At 36.4% G+C, this 19,066-nt stretch overlaps 1 protein-coding gene across 2 annotated transcripts in view; it reads right to left on the bottom strand.

Annotated features, from left to right (window-relative positions):
• Nucleotides 1–214: 214 nt before the first annotated feature.
• The window catches only part of LOC137925623 (tubulin beta-1 chain-like), a 32,541-nt gene continuing 13,689 nt past the window's right edge, over nt 215–19,066 (bottom strand). For both annotated transcript variants that reach the window (XM_068769095.1, XM_068769096.1), the window contains exons 2-3: nt 4,511–4,619; nt 215–1,684 (exon numbers count right to left, since the gene is read on the bottom strand). In XM_068769095.1, coding sequence (XP_068625196.1) covers nt 477–1,684; nt 4,511–4,619 — 1,317 coding nt within the window. In that variant the 3' untranslated portion in view covers nt 215–476. The remainder of the gene's footprint in view (nt 1,685–4,510; nt 4,620–19,066) is intronic.

Here is a 19,066-nt window from a genome sequence, read left to right as displayed (position 1 = left end):
CCAGGTTCACATTCACCAGATGAAAGTAATACTTTCATTAAGTGTGGGTGCTTCTTGTTATTTTTAAAAATGTCATCAATTTAGCCGCCGAACGTCCACGCTAGTCGCTTTTTATTTCATATGCCCATTTCATCATTTTTCTAATGATATGATATACCTCAGCTAGATATAATAAAGCTCAGACAATCTTTAATGTCAATTGAAACCCAAAAAATATGATAAAAACATTTAATTATAAATTAATACATAAAAGAAGTTATGACGTTACAATAACTTATCACTAAGAAATGCAAGGATTGGTACGTTTCTTAATTCCCGACGTAAAAGAGTAAAATTCGCATAATTATAGAAAATGTAATTTTTTTTCGTTCACACTCCGAGGATGCGTCAAGCGTATTGACGGATCGTAGTGCGGCCTCTACGCGGTATAAATAAAGAATAAATGATATTTGAAAAAGATATCGTCCACGCGTAATTTAGTCGTTGTGCTCGTCTTGCGCCAGCTCCTCCATTTCCTCCTGATCGAACTCCGTGTCGTCCTCCGCCGTGGCTTCCTGGTACTGCTGGTACTCCGATACCAGGTCGTTGACGTTACTCTCAGCCTCGTTGAACTCCATCTCGTCCATGCCCTCGCCGGTGTACCAGTGCAAGAAGGCTTTGCGCCTGAACATAGCGGTGAACTGCTCGGATATCCTCTTGAACAGCTCCTGGATGGCTGTGGTGTTACCGATGAAGGTGGACGACATCTTCAGACCTTTCGGCGGGATGTCGCACACGGCTGTCTTCACGTTGTTCGGGATCCATTCGACGAAGAAGCTGCTGTTTTTGTTCTGAATGGAGAGCATCTGTTCGTCGACCTCCTTCATGGACATGCGGCCGCGGAAGATGGCGGCGACGGTGAGGTAGCGGCCGTGGCGCGGGTCGCAGGCAGCCATCATGTTCTTGGCGTCAAACATTTGTTGCGTGAGCTCGGGCACGGTGAGGGCGCGGTACTGCTGGCTGCCGCGCGAAGTAAGCGGCGCGAACCCGGGCATGAAGAAGTGCAGACGAGGGAACGGCACCATGTTCACGGCCAGCTTGCGGAGGTCCGCATTCAGCTGACCGGGGAATCTGAGGCAGGTGGTGACACCTGACATGGTGAGCGACACGAGGTGATTGAGGTCGCCGTATGTCGGATTGGGTACTTTGAGTGTCCTGTAGCAGATGTCGTAGAGTGCCTCGTTATCTATGCAGTAAGTTTCGTCAGTGTTCTCCACGAGCTGGTGAATGGACAGCACGGCGTTGTAAGGTTCTACCACGGTGTCGGATACTTTGGGTGAGGGCACAACCGAGTACGTGTTCATGATCCTGTCGGGGTACTCTTCCCTGATCTTGGAGATGAGTAGCGTGCCCATGCCGGAGCCGGTACCGCCGCCGAGGGAGTGCGTGAGCTGGAAGCCCTGAAGGCAGTCGCAGTTCTCGCACTCCTTGCGCACGACGTCGAGGACGGCGTCTACCAGCTCTGCACCTTCTGTGTAGTGGCCCTTGGCCCAGTTGTTGCCGGCGCCGGACTGGCCGAATACGAAATTATCCGGACGGAAGAGCTGCCCGTAGCCACCGGACCGGACGGCGTCCATCGTCCCCGGTTCGAGGTCGAGAAGGATGGCTCTGGGCACATATTTTCCTCCATTCTCCGCCGTCGCAACTGAAAACAGAAACTAGGATTTAGTCCGAGTGACAGGTGGCGGCCATCGACCACAACGTCTGCAAAACTAATATCGTACTCCCTAACGCAGGATATTATCGCGACGATAAGTAAATTCAACCTTAGACACATTACTAATAATTTGGAACACTAATTGCTGGTAGAAATCTGGAGTGTCTTATTTGTCTTATCGATGTCAATTAAGTCTCTTGTCGCGTAAGTTAATGAAAGATCATACAAAAAGAATAACGTGAATTGTACAATAATAACAGTTTAATTTGCCCTATGGCATTTCATCTGAAAGGTCAGTTAAAATCGATAACCATTTCCATTCCATATTAACTTTCCCATGTTGAGGTATAGCTGCGTTGTGGTTCATATGAATAGAAAGATTGAAAGTGCTATAATTTTAATTACGTATTATTAGAAAATACAATTTTTACATTTAATATTAAAGTTGTGTTGTTTGAGTGGTTACGTAGAGAAATAATATTTTTGCAATGTACACTCTCAATTTAAGATAAATTAATATTTTATAGTTTTAATTTCTCTGATCCTAATATTATTCTAAAATCGCCAATGCCAAACAAATATTTTTTCGTTTAAAGACATGAAAAACATTAAAAGTAAACCAATCTTTTCTATAGAAATGTTCTTAAAATGTCGAAAGCCCTCTTCAAAGATTTATAAAATTTTACAGAACATTAGAGATGAGGAAAAGTGTGATACTACGAGAATTTCAGACGCATCCCACAATAAACGCATTCTTTTTTATCGGTATTTACAGAATCCTTGTATTTGAGAACGAAGCGCAGAAGGCGCTTAACTTAAATAAGTTTCAAATTAAAAATAGTTTATTCAACACATAATAGATTATATCTCTTGTTGACTTCAAGTTGAGTCTACCAGCCAGACAGAACAGTCAAACTACTTTAGACTTGAGAAGAACAAGCGAAAGAAAATAAGAGGGACTATGTATTTTTTATATAACATATAATTACAAAATTCCCAAGATGTGCTATATTCTAATCAATCATTACATTGTAGTAACCTGTTAACTCGCAAAATCTTTGACAATTTGAAATTCTTCGAAGAATCTTTTAAGCTTTTTGATCATTTACGTAACTTAACTCAAGACTTCGGGGCCCTTATATCACTTAGCACGCGTTTAATAGTGACCTGGCAAAATGGTCTCTGCGACCCTAGCTTTGGCTCTCATTTAATAATATATGTTCATGGCATAATGTCTTTCATGTCCAAAGCTGTTTTATCTTATATATATATATATATATATATATATATATATATATATATATATACATAAATGTTTTAATTTTTTGATGGCTTCGTTCCTTAATAGGTATAATTTGTTGAAATAAGTTCAAGTTTCAAAGCGTGGTGAGCGACGGTCAGATGACCTCGGCGGACGGTCAGCTCAGACTCGCTACGAGACTCCGGCATAATTATAACAAGCGAGAGCAATCATTAGAACAATGCAGATAACAAGGTCATTGAACCTTGCCTCTCCGTGTCCGACCACGTTTCTTGCGAGTTTCTGGAAATTTAATTACTATATCCAGGAAATAAAATAGAAGGAATAAAATTATTTTTAGAATCGTTTCTTAGTCTACTAAACCTTTAGGGCTGTAAATGCTCGCGGTATGGGGACGGAATACCTTTATTTAAATGAAACTAAGTATTAAATGTGCAAACAGTAATAAAACACAGTGATCTTTGTGGACGAAGTTGAATAATTAAAGTAGTTAAGTAATATATATTATTTATTATAGACTACAGTATATATATATATATATTTATATATATATAGACTACAGTATATATATATATATATTTATATATATATATATATATATATATATATATCTCTAAGTGTGTGTGTATATATATGACACACACACACATATATATATATATATATATATAGCAATTTTCGAATTACATTTCCCTAATATCTTATCCTTAGTGGTACCGCAAAGTAATGTTGTTTCTGCGCTTGTCGATATTTGAATGTCATTTGGCAGCTCATTGCGTACTTGAAAGACGTTATATAACTAGATGGCAAAAGGTTGTTGATAACAAAGATGAATATATTGTTGATTAGAAATAAAAACTTGTTAAACATGTAGTCGTGTGAATTTAACTCCTTTATTACTGAAGTTTTACAATGTGTAAGTATAGATAAGTTTTGTTTGTTAATGTTTACTTTTTTTATTAATAACACATTTATTTAATAAATTAAGCTATCTTTCTGAAGTACGTTTAAATTGTAGATTTTTTTTTCTGTTTATCTACGACATGCCGATAACTTTTCATAGTATAAGGTAAAAAAATTGTTTAAACTTATTCCACACATAATTTATAATAAGCAGTAAATTGTTTTCGACAGTTAAATATAAAAAAATATCCACGCCTGCCAACCCTCGTTAGATCTGACTACCGTGAAGTGAAGCAACAATTTAATTGAATGGTTAACTGGGGTCAACGGACTCCTAACTGCATGAAGGCGGTCCGTTCCTTAATTACCTAGGCGTGGTAACTTCAACAATTGCTACTTTGGGGTCGGAAGGTGGTCAGCGACCACAAATGGTGATTTAATGACCACAAGGAAGGGAGAGGCGGCGTCGGTTGTGGTCGACGGAAGATTTTCTATTTGTTAATAAGAATTTTCAGCCGCATTGAATATAACAACGCCGCTGAATGCTTAGTGCATTTCTTACAAATCTTTTGATTCAGAGTTAATATAAAAAAAAAATTAACCCCAATATGCCATGAGATGGGACAATAAATTTGTTATGAGATACTGACCAGAGGCCTCATTGTAGTAGACTGATATCCTCTCCAGTTGCAGGTCGCTGGTGCCGCGGTACACGCCCGTAGGGTCGATGCCGTGTTCTTCCGAAATGATCTCCCAGAACTGTTGACAATGATAATTGATAATTAGTTTTGTTGAATCATTATTCTACAGGTCATGCCATCATTTACTTCTTTCATCATTGATTTGTTTCTTATTGACATGACCTTAAACTAAGATGTCAGGCGATAGTCGACCATTGCCAAAAATTTCGTCATAATTTTAGGGTAATTGAGGGTATATGAATATTTCGACATGTTGTGACGCGCCGGCGCACAAAGTAGTTATTGACTAAAACGCCGAACTGTTCGTAACTCTGAAGACGTCGCTATTGCTGTTACATGAATAAAAAATTCAAAAAGACAAAATTATAACACGTAATTATCAAGCATTTGATGTAAATAAAAACTAAGCCAAATTTGGACTCTCCTAATTGAAATTTGAGATAGAATCCAAAATATTAAGTGAAAAAGATAGATTAGGGAATTGACATCGTAAAGGGATAAAGAACCAAAAGTACTTACACCCGACTACTGTCGACTTCAGTGGGCGAATGACAAATACAAGCCATATAAAGAAATGTGACGGTGCTGGACTGTATGGAAACTGCGCTTGCGCACGCCGAACTGGGCGAATGACGTAAATGGGTACGGAAAAGGCTTGTGACTCAATAACTTAATCAGTTTGAAATTGCAGAGGAACAATTTCAATTTTCGAGAATTACGTATAAAAGAATCGCTTATCATCAGAAATAAAATTTGGAGAATAACTTCTTATACATGTGTATAGACTACACGTGTACATGTGTAGATACTTGTTAAAATATAGAAAACAAAATGAATATTATTTTTAATAATGAGAAGAAACATGTAAACTACATAATGCGATTTTACTAATAAAATATTATTTTTGAGTAGAACTGTTATTTGTATCATATATATATATATATGTATATATCATTTATATTTTTTCTAATAAATAAATAATTAAATTATCATCGTATAAATTTTGATCGTATGATACACTCATTGCCGACTACTACTACCGACTACTACTACTTTTATCTTAGCAAAAAAAAAACTCCTTACTAGCTATATCCCAAATTTTTATAAAAAATTAAAACTTAAGTAGAAAAAAAGAAAGACGTTTTTTTTAAATTTTTATAGTACATATTATTCGCAGATTTATTTGCGCCTGGCAATTTGTACCAATATTGTTTTTTTTACGAATTATTTTACTGATACTTAATCTGAAAGAGAATTCTAAAATAGTATACCGATTTCTATTGTTCGTATTCTAGCAATGTGTCGCGCGAAGGGTGACAGGAACGTGTCGGCGGTGGACGTGACTTGTCGCCACATGTTCTTAATAATAATACGACCTTAGTGTGTGAGGTCAATTGTACTCAACCTTTTATCGTTCCCGTACTATTTTATAAAACTTAACATGAATGAATACCTTATCAAATCCAATACACGCCTACAGCCCTTATAGGCCTCCCCCAAAGATCGCTATGATGACCGGTCTTACCCTGCGCGCGCGCATCCAACGACTTTAACCGTGACATTGGCCCACCTAGTGAATGGCCTATTCTCGCTACGTCTACCGGCTCGTGGTCGTCTCTAGAAAACCTTTCGGTCATCGGTTGCACGAGCAATGTGCCACGCCCACTGCCACTTCAGACAAACAATACGTACGGATCTCTTCCTTTTTGGTCCGATTTCTCGATTCTCTCAACTGCTCTCTGTTGACTTGTACCTTGACCCCGCTTTCCTATCACAGACAGGTAAATCTTCGATTCGTAAGTTTTCACTGGAAACACACAAATGTCAAAGACCTTCCGTCTTCAGATTCAGTCGCTCTGAGAACTCATACTAATAAAATGTAGCATTCTTCAAAATTATCATTTCAACCGTATCAAGTCATCTGACATAGGACCGGTTGGAAGAAGCCTGCATACAGTGTCTCCGACGACCTTAAAAAAGTCCATCTGTCTTACGCTGTTACCCTAGTTCTTAATATCTCTCGAAACTTATAATCTATACAGTTGCAATAGCAGTACATTTATGTGCATTAAAATATTTAAATCTTTTGTCATTAAATTCTTTATCTGTTATATCTTCTTTTCAACGATAAAATATAACAGTTAGTGAACATTGCTTTGTTGACGACAGTATTGTAATGCCTCTGAATAATCATGTAAAAAAGTTAAGTTTATTAAAACCAAAGAGAATCTTTTTATTGATATTATATTTATGTATCTAAGGCATCGATGCACAGACCGCGGCTGGCCACTCGAATGCTGGTGGCCCGCCGACAGCAAAAATAATACTCTCGTACATTCGAAAAATATTGAATTCTATTCCAGAATAAAACCAAAAAAAATTATTAACTATACTTCTGGCGGCCGGCCCGCCATCAGTTCATGATTTTCCCGAGTGGCCCCTAGTCTTAATAAGTCTGTGCAACCATGATCTAAGGGTATTTATGTGAGTTTGTTATGGACTCTTCAAATTTAGTCGCATTTGGAACCCTCATAACTTTAAATTGGAGCGTGCCATATTAGGGGAGATCAATTTTATTCTAACTTTCATCAAATTGGGCTCTCACGCCCCTTACTTTGATGACATACCCGAGTGATCATTAGCACAATAGTTGTTCAAATAAAATCTAATTTTTCGATAGGACTTTATTTTTTGCTTATTTCATCTGTTTCCTTTTAATGTTTCGTTAACGTCTTTAGTATACGTGAAGAAATAAATAAATGACCCATAGCGAACCAATATTTGGACAATGCCTTCAAAGGATATTTATTTGTTAGTTTTATATAAGCTAATTGTTATAGATATAAAAGCTTTTAAAAGTAAGGATGTGTAGCTCATTTTCTACTAATTAAATATACGGTACGCTCTATCCAATAATCAACGGTTTCAACTTATGACGTAAAAATATATTAAGAAGCGTTTGCAAAATTCAAATTACTACTTATTGAAATTAATTATTTTACACTATCTATCCCAGAAGACTACTGCTAGAAATGATTAGAAAAAAATTAATGTGTCATATTAGTACATAGTGACATAGTGACAATACAGGGTAATTGGAAAAGCTATAAAAACTTTAAAGTTTTGTCATCTACAACTAATCACCCAAGTGTATTTATTTATTCTTATTTTTATGGTACCAAACATGCCATGGCCTGCCGTGAATGACCTAAAACAGTGTCACCATGCATTATTAACTAAAATTCCTGTACAGTTGTTTATATATGGCAGTGCGACAATGTTGTACTCCAGTGTGGCGTTGCGTGCGCTGTGAATATGGCTAGGGTGACCATTCGCAAACATTTAGCGAGGCTGATATAATAAAAATATTGGTTAACATATGTACAAAACAGAGTTCTAATTAATCAAGGAAACATTAGATTATAAATAGAAACTGAAGTAAATTTATACCGACACCTTCTTCTTCACCTTCGAACAGTGATCGAAAATGGATCTGTTTTGCTGCCTAAAGAGACCTAAAATGATTGCTCGCTCGCACAATATAACTTTTTTTTTATCTATAGTTGATGTTTTAGGTACAAAGTTAGATAGAAAGTTAGGTATAGGTAAATTCAACGCACGCGCAACAGACGGCTGTTGGCGCTGGAAAGTTCTCGAATAGTGACCACGAGCTTTGGAAGCTCTGCCACTTGGTGGACCAATAACAGTTAAGATAGCGCGAAGTTGCTTAATGCGCAAGATTGGTCATTGTGTTGCGATCTTTGTGGGATGATATGCCTTGCAGTGTGCTTCTATTGACTTAAATGAAGAATCAATTGATTAAATTACATCGGATGACATTTCATTGAAATTTATTTTAGGTTAAACTTTTTTTAACTTGACGTTCTTCAAGACATTTTCTACTAATCAATCTACAGTGTTGCAGAATTAAATAGTTAATACAAAACATATAAGTAAGCGCTGGTCTAACCAAATCTGCACCATTCTCAACTAAAGGGGCCATACACGTCGCGGAGAGCCAGAACAGGTGAAGGAGTTCAGGATCCCTAGTCTTGGGATGGTGATGTTCATAGACTACCAGTACGACTTGTTCCCAAACATGGAAAATATTTTAATACCAAATAATATGCATTATGGTCACACTAATGAATTGTAAATAAAACTTAATCACAAAAGGGAGCGTTGACTGAAAAGGTTCCTACATAACTGGTGGCAACATCGATCTAATTGGTCGGAATCGGGTCGAACCGGTGTTGCTATAGTCAGTTAACACGACACACTTCCATTAATTAACCAATTTAAGTGTTGCCTTTTTATTAATTTTAACTTTAACATTTTAGCGATGATACAATTATTTTCTTTTTCTTTTATTGTTGTTATTTTAGCACTGTAAAGTGACAACCATTGTGAAACTTCCTTTGCGTGTTCGTAATGACATTTTTATTTTATTGAATTATTAAAAGTTATACCGTAAAGTTAATTAAATAATAATTCTCTAATGTACTCCTTGAAAGGTGGACAATATTCAAAATATACTAAAAAAAAATCAAATACCGAGAGAAAAGTGATCGTGATAGGAAAATCTATCTTACAGCTTTAGACAGCTTTTCACCTGATGGGCCGCCCATTGAAAGGCGTAAGCCTCCTAGAAAGATCGCCACGATGACCGGTCCTGCGCTGCCCGCATCTAGCGACTTTCCTGAACTTAACTATGTCGTTGATCCACCTAGTGCGCGGCCTGCCCACGCGTTTACCAGCTCGTGGTTGCCACTTGAGAACCTTTTAGCCCCAAAGACTTTCGCTGCCACTTCAGATGAGCAATTCTTTGTTCTACGTCGGTGATCGATATCGTAGCAAAACTCCTAGCATAGCACTCTCCATTACTCTCTGGGTGACCCATTAAGAGTTCTTAATTTTATTCTCCGGCGCGCGATATTTTTAAATGAAAGTATTAAAAATGTATATAGAAGTAACTTTCAAATACTCGTTCTTATAATTTGACGAATAAATTATAAATGTTACACTATTACTACTAATACTATAAGTCAATCTTTATTTTTATCGAAAGAGTCTTTAAATTATAAACAAACAACATACGCGTGCCAATGCATGTTTTAATATGTAATACAATCAGTGTGTCCTCGGCTATAAGGTACTAAAGCCTTATGGTTCATCATCGTACATCGTCTCTGACTTTACTAACAAATTCAGTAGTAGACTCGGGGTTTACTTACAATTGATGATGGATTTTCAAGTGCCAGTAGGCAGAACACAGCGCATAAAACGGATTGTCTCGTCCTATCGTTTATTTAAGAAAATTAACGGGAACAGCCTATGTCCAACAGTAAATGTCTTACGGTTGATGACTTATTTATCTGTGTTATTGCCCATAATATTCAATTTAAATTGTAAATCACCTCATTAGCTACAGTATATTTGTTTATCTCTTCATCTCTAGCTATAAATTGACTTATTTTTTTTTATGGCCCCCGCTATTGGGAGCCTCTCGTACCGGTGTTTTGTTTGGGAAAGGGACTTTATTTACAAATAATTTTTTCATGGTTTTATCTTTATTCTACACTCACTTTCATTCATCTCAATTTCTTTTATTCTTTCCTTTTATCCTTCACAATATCTTGCAAATTTTTTTTTGTTCTTTCATTCCTTCTTGCTTTCATCAAGACTTGTTATTTATTGGTAACCAGTCAGCTAGCTTACGAGTTAAATTTTTTTATTGAGGTATTCCATATTTTAAATGAATATATATTAACCGGACAAAGTCAGGAGGTGAAGCTATGTAAACATATCATCCGTATTATCCTTTCAATGAGTCGAAGTCCAGAAGGATAATTCAATTTAGATCAATTTGAGTACTCGGCGGTCCATTAGGGCTGCGGCTTGATCTCAATTGCTTTATGAGATCCAAGGGATTTATTGCAATGTACTGTACCGCTTAATAACTGTCACTTAGGACACATGAAACATGATAAAGGACACATGATTTGATTATTTAATGGAATCAGGCGTTACCTTGCGGAAATCCATCCTAAGTAAGAAAAGGACCAATATTTAGCCACTTCCGCACATGCAGTGGTAGTCGTGCAACAAAGTGCACCGCCCGCCAGCCCGCTTATAAATGCGTATGCGGCAAAAAATGTGAATCACACAACCGCCACCGCCAAATTACTCAACACGTGTTACACCTCTCCACGGGGTATCTTCAGTAGTTGTTACACCGATTAGTGCCAAAGAAAAAGTTTTTATCAGCGGGCTGGCGGGCGGTACACTTTGTTGCACGACTACCACTGCATGTGCGGAAGTGGCTAAATATTGGTCCTTTTCTTACATGATTTGATTGTTTTATACATATTTATTTAAGTAACACAAATAATTTAAAGCGGTGGTCCTTATAAGAAAGTTCAAGGTCTGTGAGATCGAATCAAAAATGTGGAGGTCAGAAGAATCAAGATCACCGACGTAGCTCGAAGAATTATTAGTTTTAAGTGGCAGTGGGCGAAGGACATCGCTCCTTTAACAATTATGATTAAAAGGTTTTGGAGTGGCGATCACAAGCTAGTAGGCGCGGCGGGGGTTCCCCATTAGATAGACCGACGACATAGTCAGTCACGGTAAATCACTGCGAAATAGTACTTTCGAAAATAATATGGATTTTAAGTGGTTTGCTTTTTTTAGTTTTATTATACAACTAATAAACATTCCATGAGTGTGACCTATGATAAACTATAAGTTTTATAGTGGTTGGTGATGATGATATAAGTGGTACACTGTGCAATATTTACGTGCCGATATTTTTCAAAATGGGAAATTTAAATTTTGATAAAGGATTACTGCAATTAAAGTTAATTACATGGTATATAGAAGTGAGTGAAACAAATAAACAAAGGGCATAAAACATATTGTATAAATTGACGGCTATAAAAACTAGTAGTTGACTAACAAATTTCCGTAGCAATTTCCCGAGAACCGTTTTCCCCGGTTCATAACTAATGCAGACAACACGGCGTTCGCTGCCCGGCAGGCGACGCCGTGGCGCCGGGTCTGGTAAGCCCGGTACAGTCATTTGTAAATCGATTTCTTATTGACATATATTTTCCAGGAAAATTTACGCGCAGAGAAATAAAAAAAACATCGTCGTTGTAAAATTATTCATACATGCTCTCAAGCCTGTATTTTTTTTTAATTTATAAAATTTCATTCAAATTGGAAAATAATTGATAGTCATCAATTTAAAAAATTTAAGGTTCTTATATCTGGCAACCGAGACATAGTCCAGCATAACTAAAACTAATTACAGATTACAACTGAAAAATGTCAACGCTAAACTATTGGGAGGTAGTCTTCAAGCAAAGAAATTCATATATTTGCCAAGTTACGAAGGATAATGGATATACGTTTTAGCAATTCTTAGTTTTTTTTTCATAAAAACCTTCTAGAAAGTGTAAGGTACATCGGTGAAGTCCTTTTCCTGTAATGGCGTGGCGAAGGGAAAGAGGGATTAAAAAATACGAAGTCAAAACGACCCCCACTCACAAAGAGGTCTTACAACTGGCGACATTGTCCGGGAAACCCCCCAAGTGTCCACTCGATTCCGGGAAATGGTTCCCGGTTGGTATGGTAATCGATTTATAATTGCGAAGGGTGTAATTAAACCCTGGGTGATTCATAACATGATTCTAGTGTTAGGGATATCCAGTGTAATGCTAGAAATGGTGAAACATTGGTGTGCTAATGTTTCAGCACTATAAGCTAACGCCTTGTCTAAGAGCCTAACTGAAGGAGCCTCCAAACTTTGTCACTAATAACGTTTATTTATTGACCGGTTTTGGCGAATTAAATAAATTCAAATGATGGTGACAATTTAAGTATAATTTTACAAAACTAGATAAGAGTAAATTGACGCGTAATAATAGACTGACCCAAACAAAAGCACATGTAAGGACCGCCTAGCGACACAAACTGTCAAATAAAAGAAGTATAAAAGAAATAAAAATATAAAAAAAGGTTTTAAGCGGCCCAATCAGTCGCTAACACCCGGACTGTCGCTGCTGCACAAATGTATTTTTCAGATTCCGCGCGGTAGGGTGCAAAGGGCGCCTAGCCTAAGAAGTCTTAAGGTAGCGAAGCTCTATCTATAACTACTGGCCGCCGAAGCCATTACACGAGCTCTAGCTTTCATCGCATCAAAAACCAACAATAAAAAGCAGTTTATACATTTTTTTACCCACAATTAAATTTCAGGTGTTACCCGTAACATAACTGTAGCGGTAATTAAGCTTGCGGCGCGTCTACAGTTCGCTCTTGATTCGCCGGAAGTACCGTAATAGAAAATGGCGGCAAGACGGACACGTAATGGCCGACGCGGCTTACGGGACCGAATTAATTCTTAACGCCGTGACGGTTATAACTTGAATGATGGCCGGATTGCATTTTTGAACGCTACAAAGATGGCTATGCTTTATGTAGCCAGGTTTAAAGAGCCTAGCGATGACAGTAACACAAAAGATTTAATGGTGCTATTGCACGATGAAGCCAGGTTTAACTTCTCTCGGAAATTAAAACTGACACCGACATACCGTTTTATTTTACTTCATCATAACCACATTAGTCAATAGACAATTACTGCAAGGCATAGGCCTCCCTCAAAAATCGCCACAATGACTGGTCTTCCACGACTTCCACGACCTAGACTATGCCTTCGGTCCACCTAGTGGTGGGTTCAACGCCGCGTCTACCGTCTAGTGGTCGAAATTAATAACCTTTCGGCCTTATCGGTCGTTGGTTACAAAAACTATGTACCTCGCTCTTTACCATGACAGACGAGCAATTCTTCAAGCAACGACGGTAATTTTGGTATCAATGTTTATTATTTTACCTAATTTAGTACAATACGTAGGTGTTTCGACTGTATTAAGAATATGTGTGTTATTGGTCAATAAGTCCTGACAAATTCGTAGGCGCTTTTCAGTCAGGACACGGTTTAAGATTTTCTAGTTTTACTTGAATAAAGCCAACACGGATACCACTTTTTGTCAAATCAGGCTCCAGATTTATCATAATGTCAAATGTATGCAATCATTAAACTTAAATGGCTAAGTGTGGGTAGTGATTGTTAGGAGCTTCTTGTAAATATTTCATTTTAAAAGTTACTAATTTGCGTGATAATCTCAATTAATTATTTGGGATAAAAATTTAAAACACGAGCAGTACATAGTAATAAATAATATTTTATCAGCGCGTCTCGCTCTCTTGTTTCGTGTTTATGGGTACTTTGCACTCGCTACGGTGTCTGGACTCAGCTGATATAACAACGGGCCTTTCTCTTCGCGCCATCTATTTGAAAACGACCAATGTCTTCTACGCTAAATGAAATTAAACAATCAACTCTGTTCGAGATCTACCTCATAATAACTATGACATATGGTAAACCAACAAAGTTTTACTAGACTAGAGATTCCCGAGATATTTTTCTCAGAGACCACTTTTAAATTTGAGCTGGTTCCGATGGAACTCCTTGCTACATTTGAACCATATTCCAAAACTTTGCGTTGAGGCCAAGTGAGAATGATTGGTTAACTCATTGAATGCGCTGGTAATAGAGTTTTAAAAAGTAAAGTTGGATGTAATATTTTTTGATTGGCCATTTTTGCTTCATTTAAAACTGCCAGTTTGGATTTGAATGCAAGGATATATGCAAGTTTTTACTATAATCAGTTTTGTACGTGACCATGGATGTTAGAAAGCAATCGATACTCGTACATCAAGAATGTAAAAATAAAATAATTGCTACGTGATGAGTAACGATTGGTTTTATTTCATGAATTTCTAAACTGATAATTTTTTGTTAAAAAATTCACATCTGGAATAAGTAACACAAGTGTATATATAAGCAATATAAATAGTGTTAACAAAAGTGGTCACATCAGACCTTGGCAGTGTTCGGAGGTGCGCATTGAACCACAACGCTTTACTTTCGGAGCGCCGAATGATTCGCCTCGTTTTTTTTCCGTCATCTAAACTCCGCCATCTTGTGAGCAACTGTCCGTTCAGGGTTACTGTTCGGAAATTTTCTTGTCGTATTCATGTCTGTTATGTGAATAGTTCGTTTATAATATTTTAAAATATATTCAGCGAATATTGATTTTAAGATATCGAAGTTTACCGTACATAGTTTATGATATCTGTTATTTATATTTTTTAAGGTTTAATTGTAGCTGCCTAACTAAATCACAATTAACAATTAAAAATGTATGTAGAAGAACTTCCTACACCGTCTTTCGGATTATGTGGTGGAATAACTATTGTTTTTTTTAGTTAGAATAGAATACGACGTAAAATAACATATATAATACTGCATACGACAGTGATCTTATTTAGAATGGTTCTAAAATTATGGCGACACTGCACCGGCCGCCATCTTGAAGACGATCTCCACTGCAATTTGAAAATAGAATGAAGACTTTTTCTTATTGCATCGCGTGGTGGCCGTTGACATCGGCTGCATTATTTTCGTCTCCCGCGATGTTGCCATGTCTCGACCAAATCCCATGTAATTTGATATTGCTCAAACGGATGCTAAGATGTTTCGGTTGTTATAAGACGCTCGTGAGATGTTATTTAAACTTCAATCCATATGTATAATATAACGGTAACATAATACTACTGAAAAATGTATAACAAATCAATTTAGAAACAAAATTCACATGGTCTTTTTTAATTTTGAAGACTTCACTGATATTTAAACATGATTAAGTTGGCCATATAATATTGTAATAGGGCATTAAAAAAACTGTCGACAATAATGTGCATATATTATCTAGGTTAACTTGATAAAACATAATCAAAACTGTCACAATAAGTCAGTAAATAAATCCTCTATCTCTCTCTGTCAAACACCGAGCTAAGAGGCGACGCATAGCAGGGAAAACACCAGAACCGACCGTGAGAGAACTAAGGTTGAGAAGGTTAGCATGTTAAAATTTACTCTCCTATAATAGTATCCTTCTGCTTAAAGCTAGGAGGTTTTCAAACAACCATTGGATGGACTTTGTTTACCAAAGAAAAAAATAGTTGCCTTACATCAAGTAATATACCTGGCTATACTTATAAAAGAGATTTCCACTAATAAGGTGTCCATAAGGCATAGAAAAATTTATTACATGCTTTACTAGAGTTTTAAAAATATTTGTACTTCATGTGAAATGTTTGCACACGCAAAGAAAATAATTTCACAAACTACTTGCACAATAACTTTATTGCATATAATACAGTCAAAACGTATTAATGTTTCATAGAAACCGGCGATCGTAATTATCTAAAAGGCTTTAAATAAACTTAGTAGACTTTGTACCTTCTTTTTACGACCTGGATCCAAAATTCAACAGACACTAGAAGATTCGTCGCAATCTTTGGATTATTTTGTATTGCTTGTGGTTTAACCAGGGGTCACTTAAGCCAACTTATTTAACATCAACTTAGCCATGCTATGATTAATGATAATGTAACTTGGTAAATTCATTGTTCACACCGGAGACCAACTTAGAACAGCTTTACTGGACTGATTAAGTCTAGCTTACTGACTTGAGAAGTATACAATTTTATCGTATTGGGAGGCTGCCGAACTGTTCGATTGCTTAGGTATTCATCCCAAAGAGTAACTTGGCGCAAGAGCCTTCTGGACTTAGATACTTTCACCCAATAAGCCAACCGTTATATATTAAAACAGACGATACTAATTTTAAAAACATTTGTTTAACTTAACTGACAGCTTAAACTCAAAATATATACGTTACACTCGTGTTAATAAAACATCTCTTCCGGTGGCCATATTTTAAAAACATCAAAGCGAGGAGGGGGGGTGGTGAAAAAAGAGAAAACAAGCAACGTGCCGGTGCTTGTTGAAATAAACCAAGTGGTTTATTGTAAACATTCGCCACTTATCGAGAGTGGAGTTAAAAAAAAAACATAACCGATGAAAACTTAACCGCTGTTGGGGTTCTGTATGGTTGCTTCCTACTAGCTTCCCCTTTTACATTAAAGCCACCGCAGAACGTTAGAACGTTCTAGAGCAGGAATCTTTAAATTAGTCGATATCCCTATACTTGCGAACAGCCCAGAACAAACTCGGAAGGGTTTTTTTATCATTTACAATGTCTTTAATACAGTAGTAGAGCAAATAATTCCAAAGCGTTTTTTATCAATTAAAAATCATTTACAGTGTAATTGGATATTTAATAGTTTTAGACTGTACTGTAATTCCATACAAAGTTATACACAAAAGAATTGCTATGAAGCCTAGAGAAAGGTACATCCGTATCTTCATTTATAGTGCTAAACTTGATTTTCATCGCTATTTTTAAACCTTATATAATATATAAACCTTTTTAATTTTTATAAATATCAAAGGTTATATTTAAATTTAGAATACAAACAGAACAACATTTTACACGTCAAACGGAAGCGAAGTTATTTCGAAAAAGACAAAAAAGTGTACGCCGTGCAATCAAAAAAGAGTTCAGTTTTTGTCCATGACTCATTGCACGAGTTACCCTCAACCTGCCGACAGTTTTTAAAATATGTTGTAACGCTGTTACTTTGGTAGGCGCCGGTAGATGGCGCTGGCAGTAGATTGCCTCGCGCTATTGTTTAACGTCAAATAGACGCATGAGAGAGCACGGCTCGATTTTTTTTAAATTATTACTTTAATCCGCATTCGCGAGACTCGAGTGAGGCGAAGTTTTTAAAGTCAGAATGGCTGATGGCGCCCAATAATCGAATTAAATAATCTAATATAATAATAAAGGCTAGTGTTGAAATTTATATACAAAAAATTATTTTTATGCAGTATTTTTTTATTATTAGTAGTTTTATTGTTTAGACTGTAAATCTTTCTTAAAGTAATTAGATGTTTGCCTTTTTAATATAAAAACTTGTGCAGTAATTATGCGCACAGCTGGGAAAAGTATGAAATACGGGCATTACTTTGTAAAAAATGTATATTTAAAACCAAATATAGTATAGGCGCACAAAACAAATACGTTGTAAGTAATAATATTTATATTATTTGTTGCCTATGCATACACAAACGTCTCGTGCGGAAATATTCAAAACAAAGTTGTAAAAACAAACAGATTCACCTGTGAAACTGCCTTGTCGTCTTTTTATAATCTTGTTATGAATTTATGGGAGCATAACATATGTTTATACATTTATTTACAAAAAGTACAATACACGTAAAATACTCGACAACTAAAATAATTTGAAAAATTTTAGATCATTTATCTTGCATGATTACTATAAATTAAAAATTCAATTCAAAGTTGTGTTATCACTTAAAACATTTTATTGTAATTTTTTTAATACATAGTTCTTGTTTGAACCTAAGGCTTGCTTAGTACTCCAAAGGCTCTAAATAATTCTTACACATAGTCATCGATTACAGGTGTAAAAGATTAAGAAAGGTTGAATATATATATATATATATATATATATATATATATTCAACATATATATATATAGCTCATTCGGTGTTTGCTCAGTGTATAGCACGTTCTCTTCAAAATTTAATGGTTTTAGAAATAATAAGTAACATATTAGATAACACAGTAAGAAGATGTGTTGAAAACGATCGTATTACTAATAATGAAAATTAATTATTGTTCACTAACTGCAGCGGTAGACGACGTACGTACATACCTGCGTACCTGTAGAATTTATTGGCCTGTTGTATTACTGGGTTTTATAGTAATCACTTACATAGTAATTGGAAATATATGTAAAAGCTTTAAATTTTTTAGTCGACAAATTAGCTATACGTTAAACCCTTTAAACATTCGTATAGTATAACAAATCATCCTGTACAAGTAAGAACAGGATGATTAGTTGTACACCGTCTACGAACAGACGAGAACGAATGTTTATGGGTATATCGACCCTGTGATAAAACCACAATAGTGTAACCATATTAACGGTATGTCCAGGATAAAACATTTTTAAAAAGTTATATTCACAGGTCGCATAGTGGACTGAACTGATAGTTGTTGGGCCTCATGGTTCTGGATTGGACACCACGGGTCAGCAAGCATTGGATATCCTACAATAAAGTGGAAGCGTCGTCGAAAGAATTGGATGTAGACTTCCAATCAGTTCTATTAGAACTCTACGAGGGAGATCTATGTAACAGTGAATTTTGCCAGGCTGAATGATGATGACTTCGCCTACTTGTAGCCTAGATTTCGTCAGTGGAAATTTAACATGGTTTAAGATACACGACTTTTAGTATTGATATCTATAAATAAATATGATTATGGTTTACGTACATTCATCTTTATAGCGCGGGTGGACCGAACCAACTAAGTAGATCGAAGACATAGTTGAGGTCTGGAAGTCGCTGAACACAGGCAGGGCAAGCCTGATCATCGTGGCGATCTTTCAGTGAGGTCTATGCGTTGCAGTGAGCGTATATCGACAGACAAGATGATAATGATG

Source organism: Battus philenor, unplaced genomic scaffold (assembly GCF_028537555.1).
Source record: "Battus philenor isolate CCGP_79_NKW_IND1 unplaced genomic scaffold, ilBatPhil1.0.hap1 SCAF_27, whole genome shotgun sequence".
Lineage (NCBI taxonomy): Eukaryota > Metazoa > Arthropoda > Insecta > Lepidoptera > Papilionidae > Battus > Battus philenor.
The sequence above is the reverse complement of the archived record's forward strand: the minus strand, read 5'-3'. Positions and strand labels throughout refer to the sequence as shown.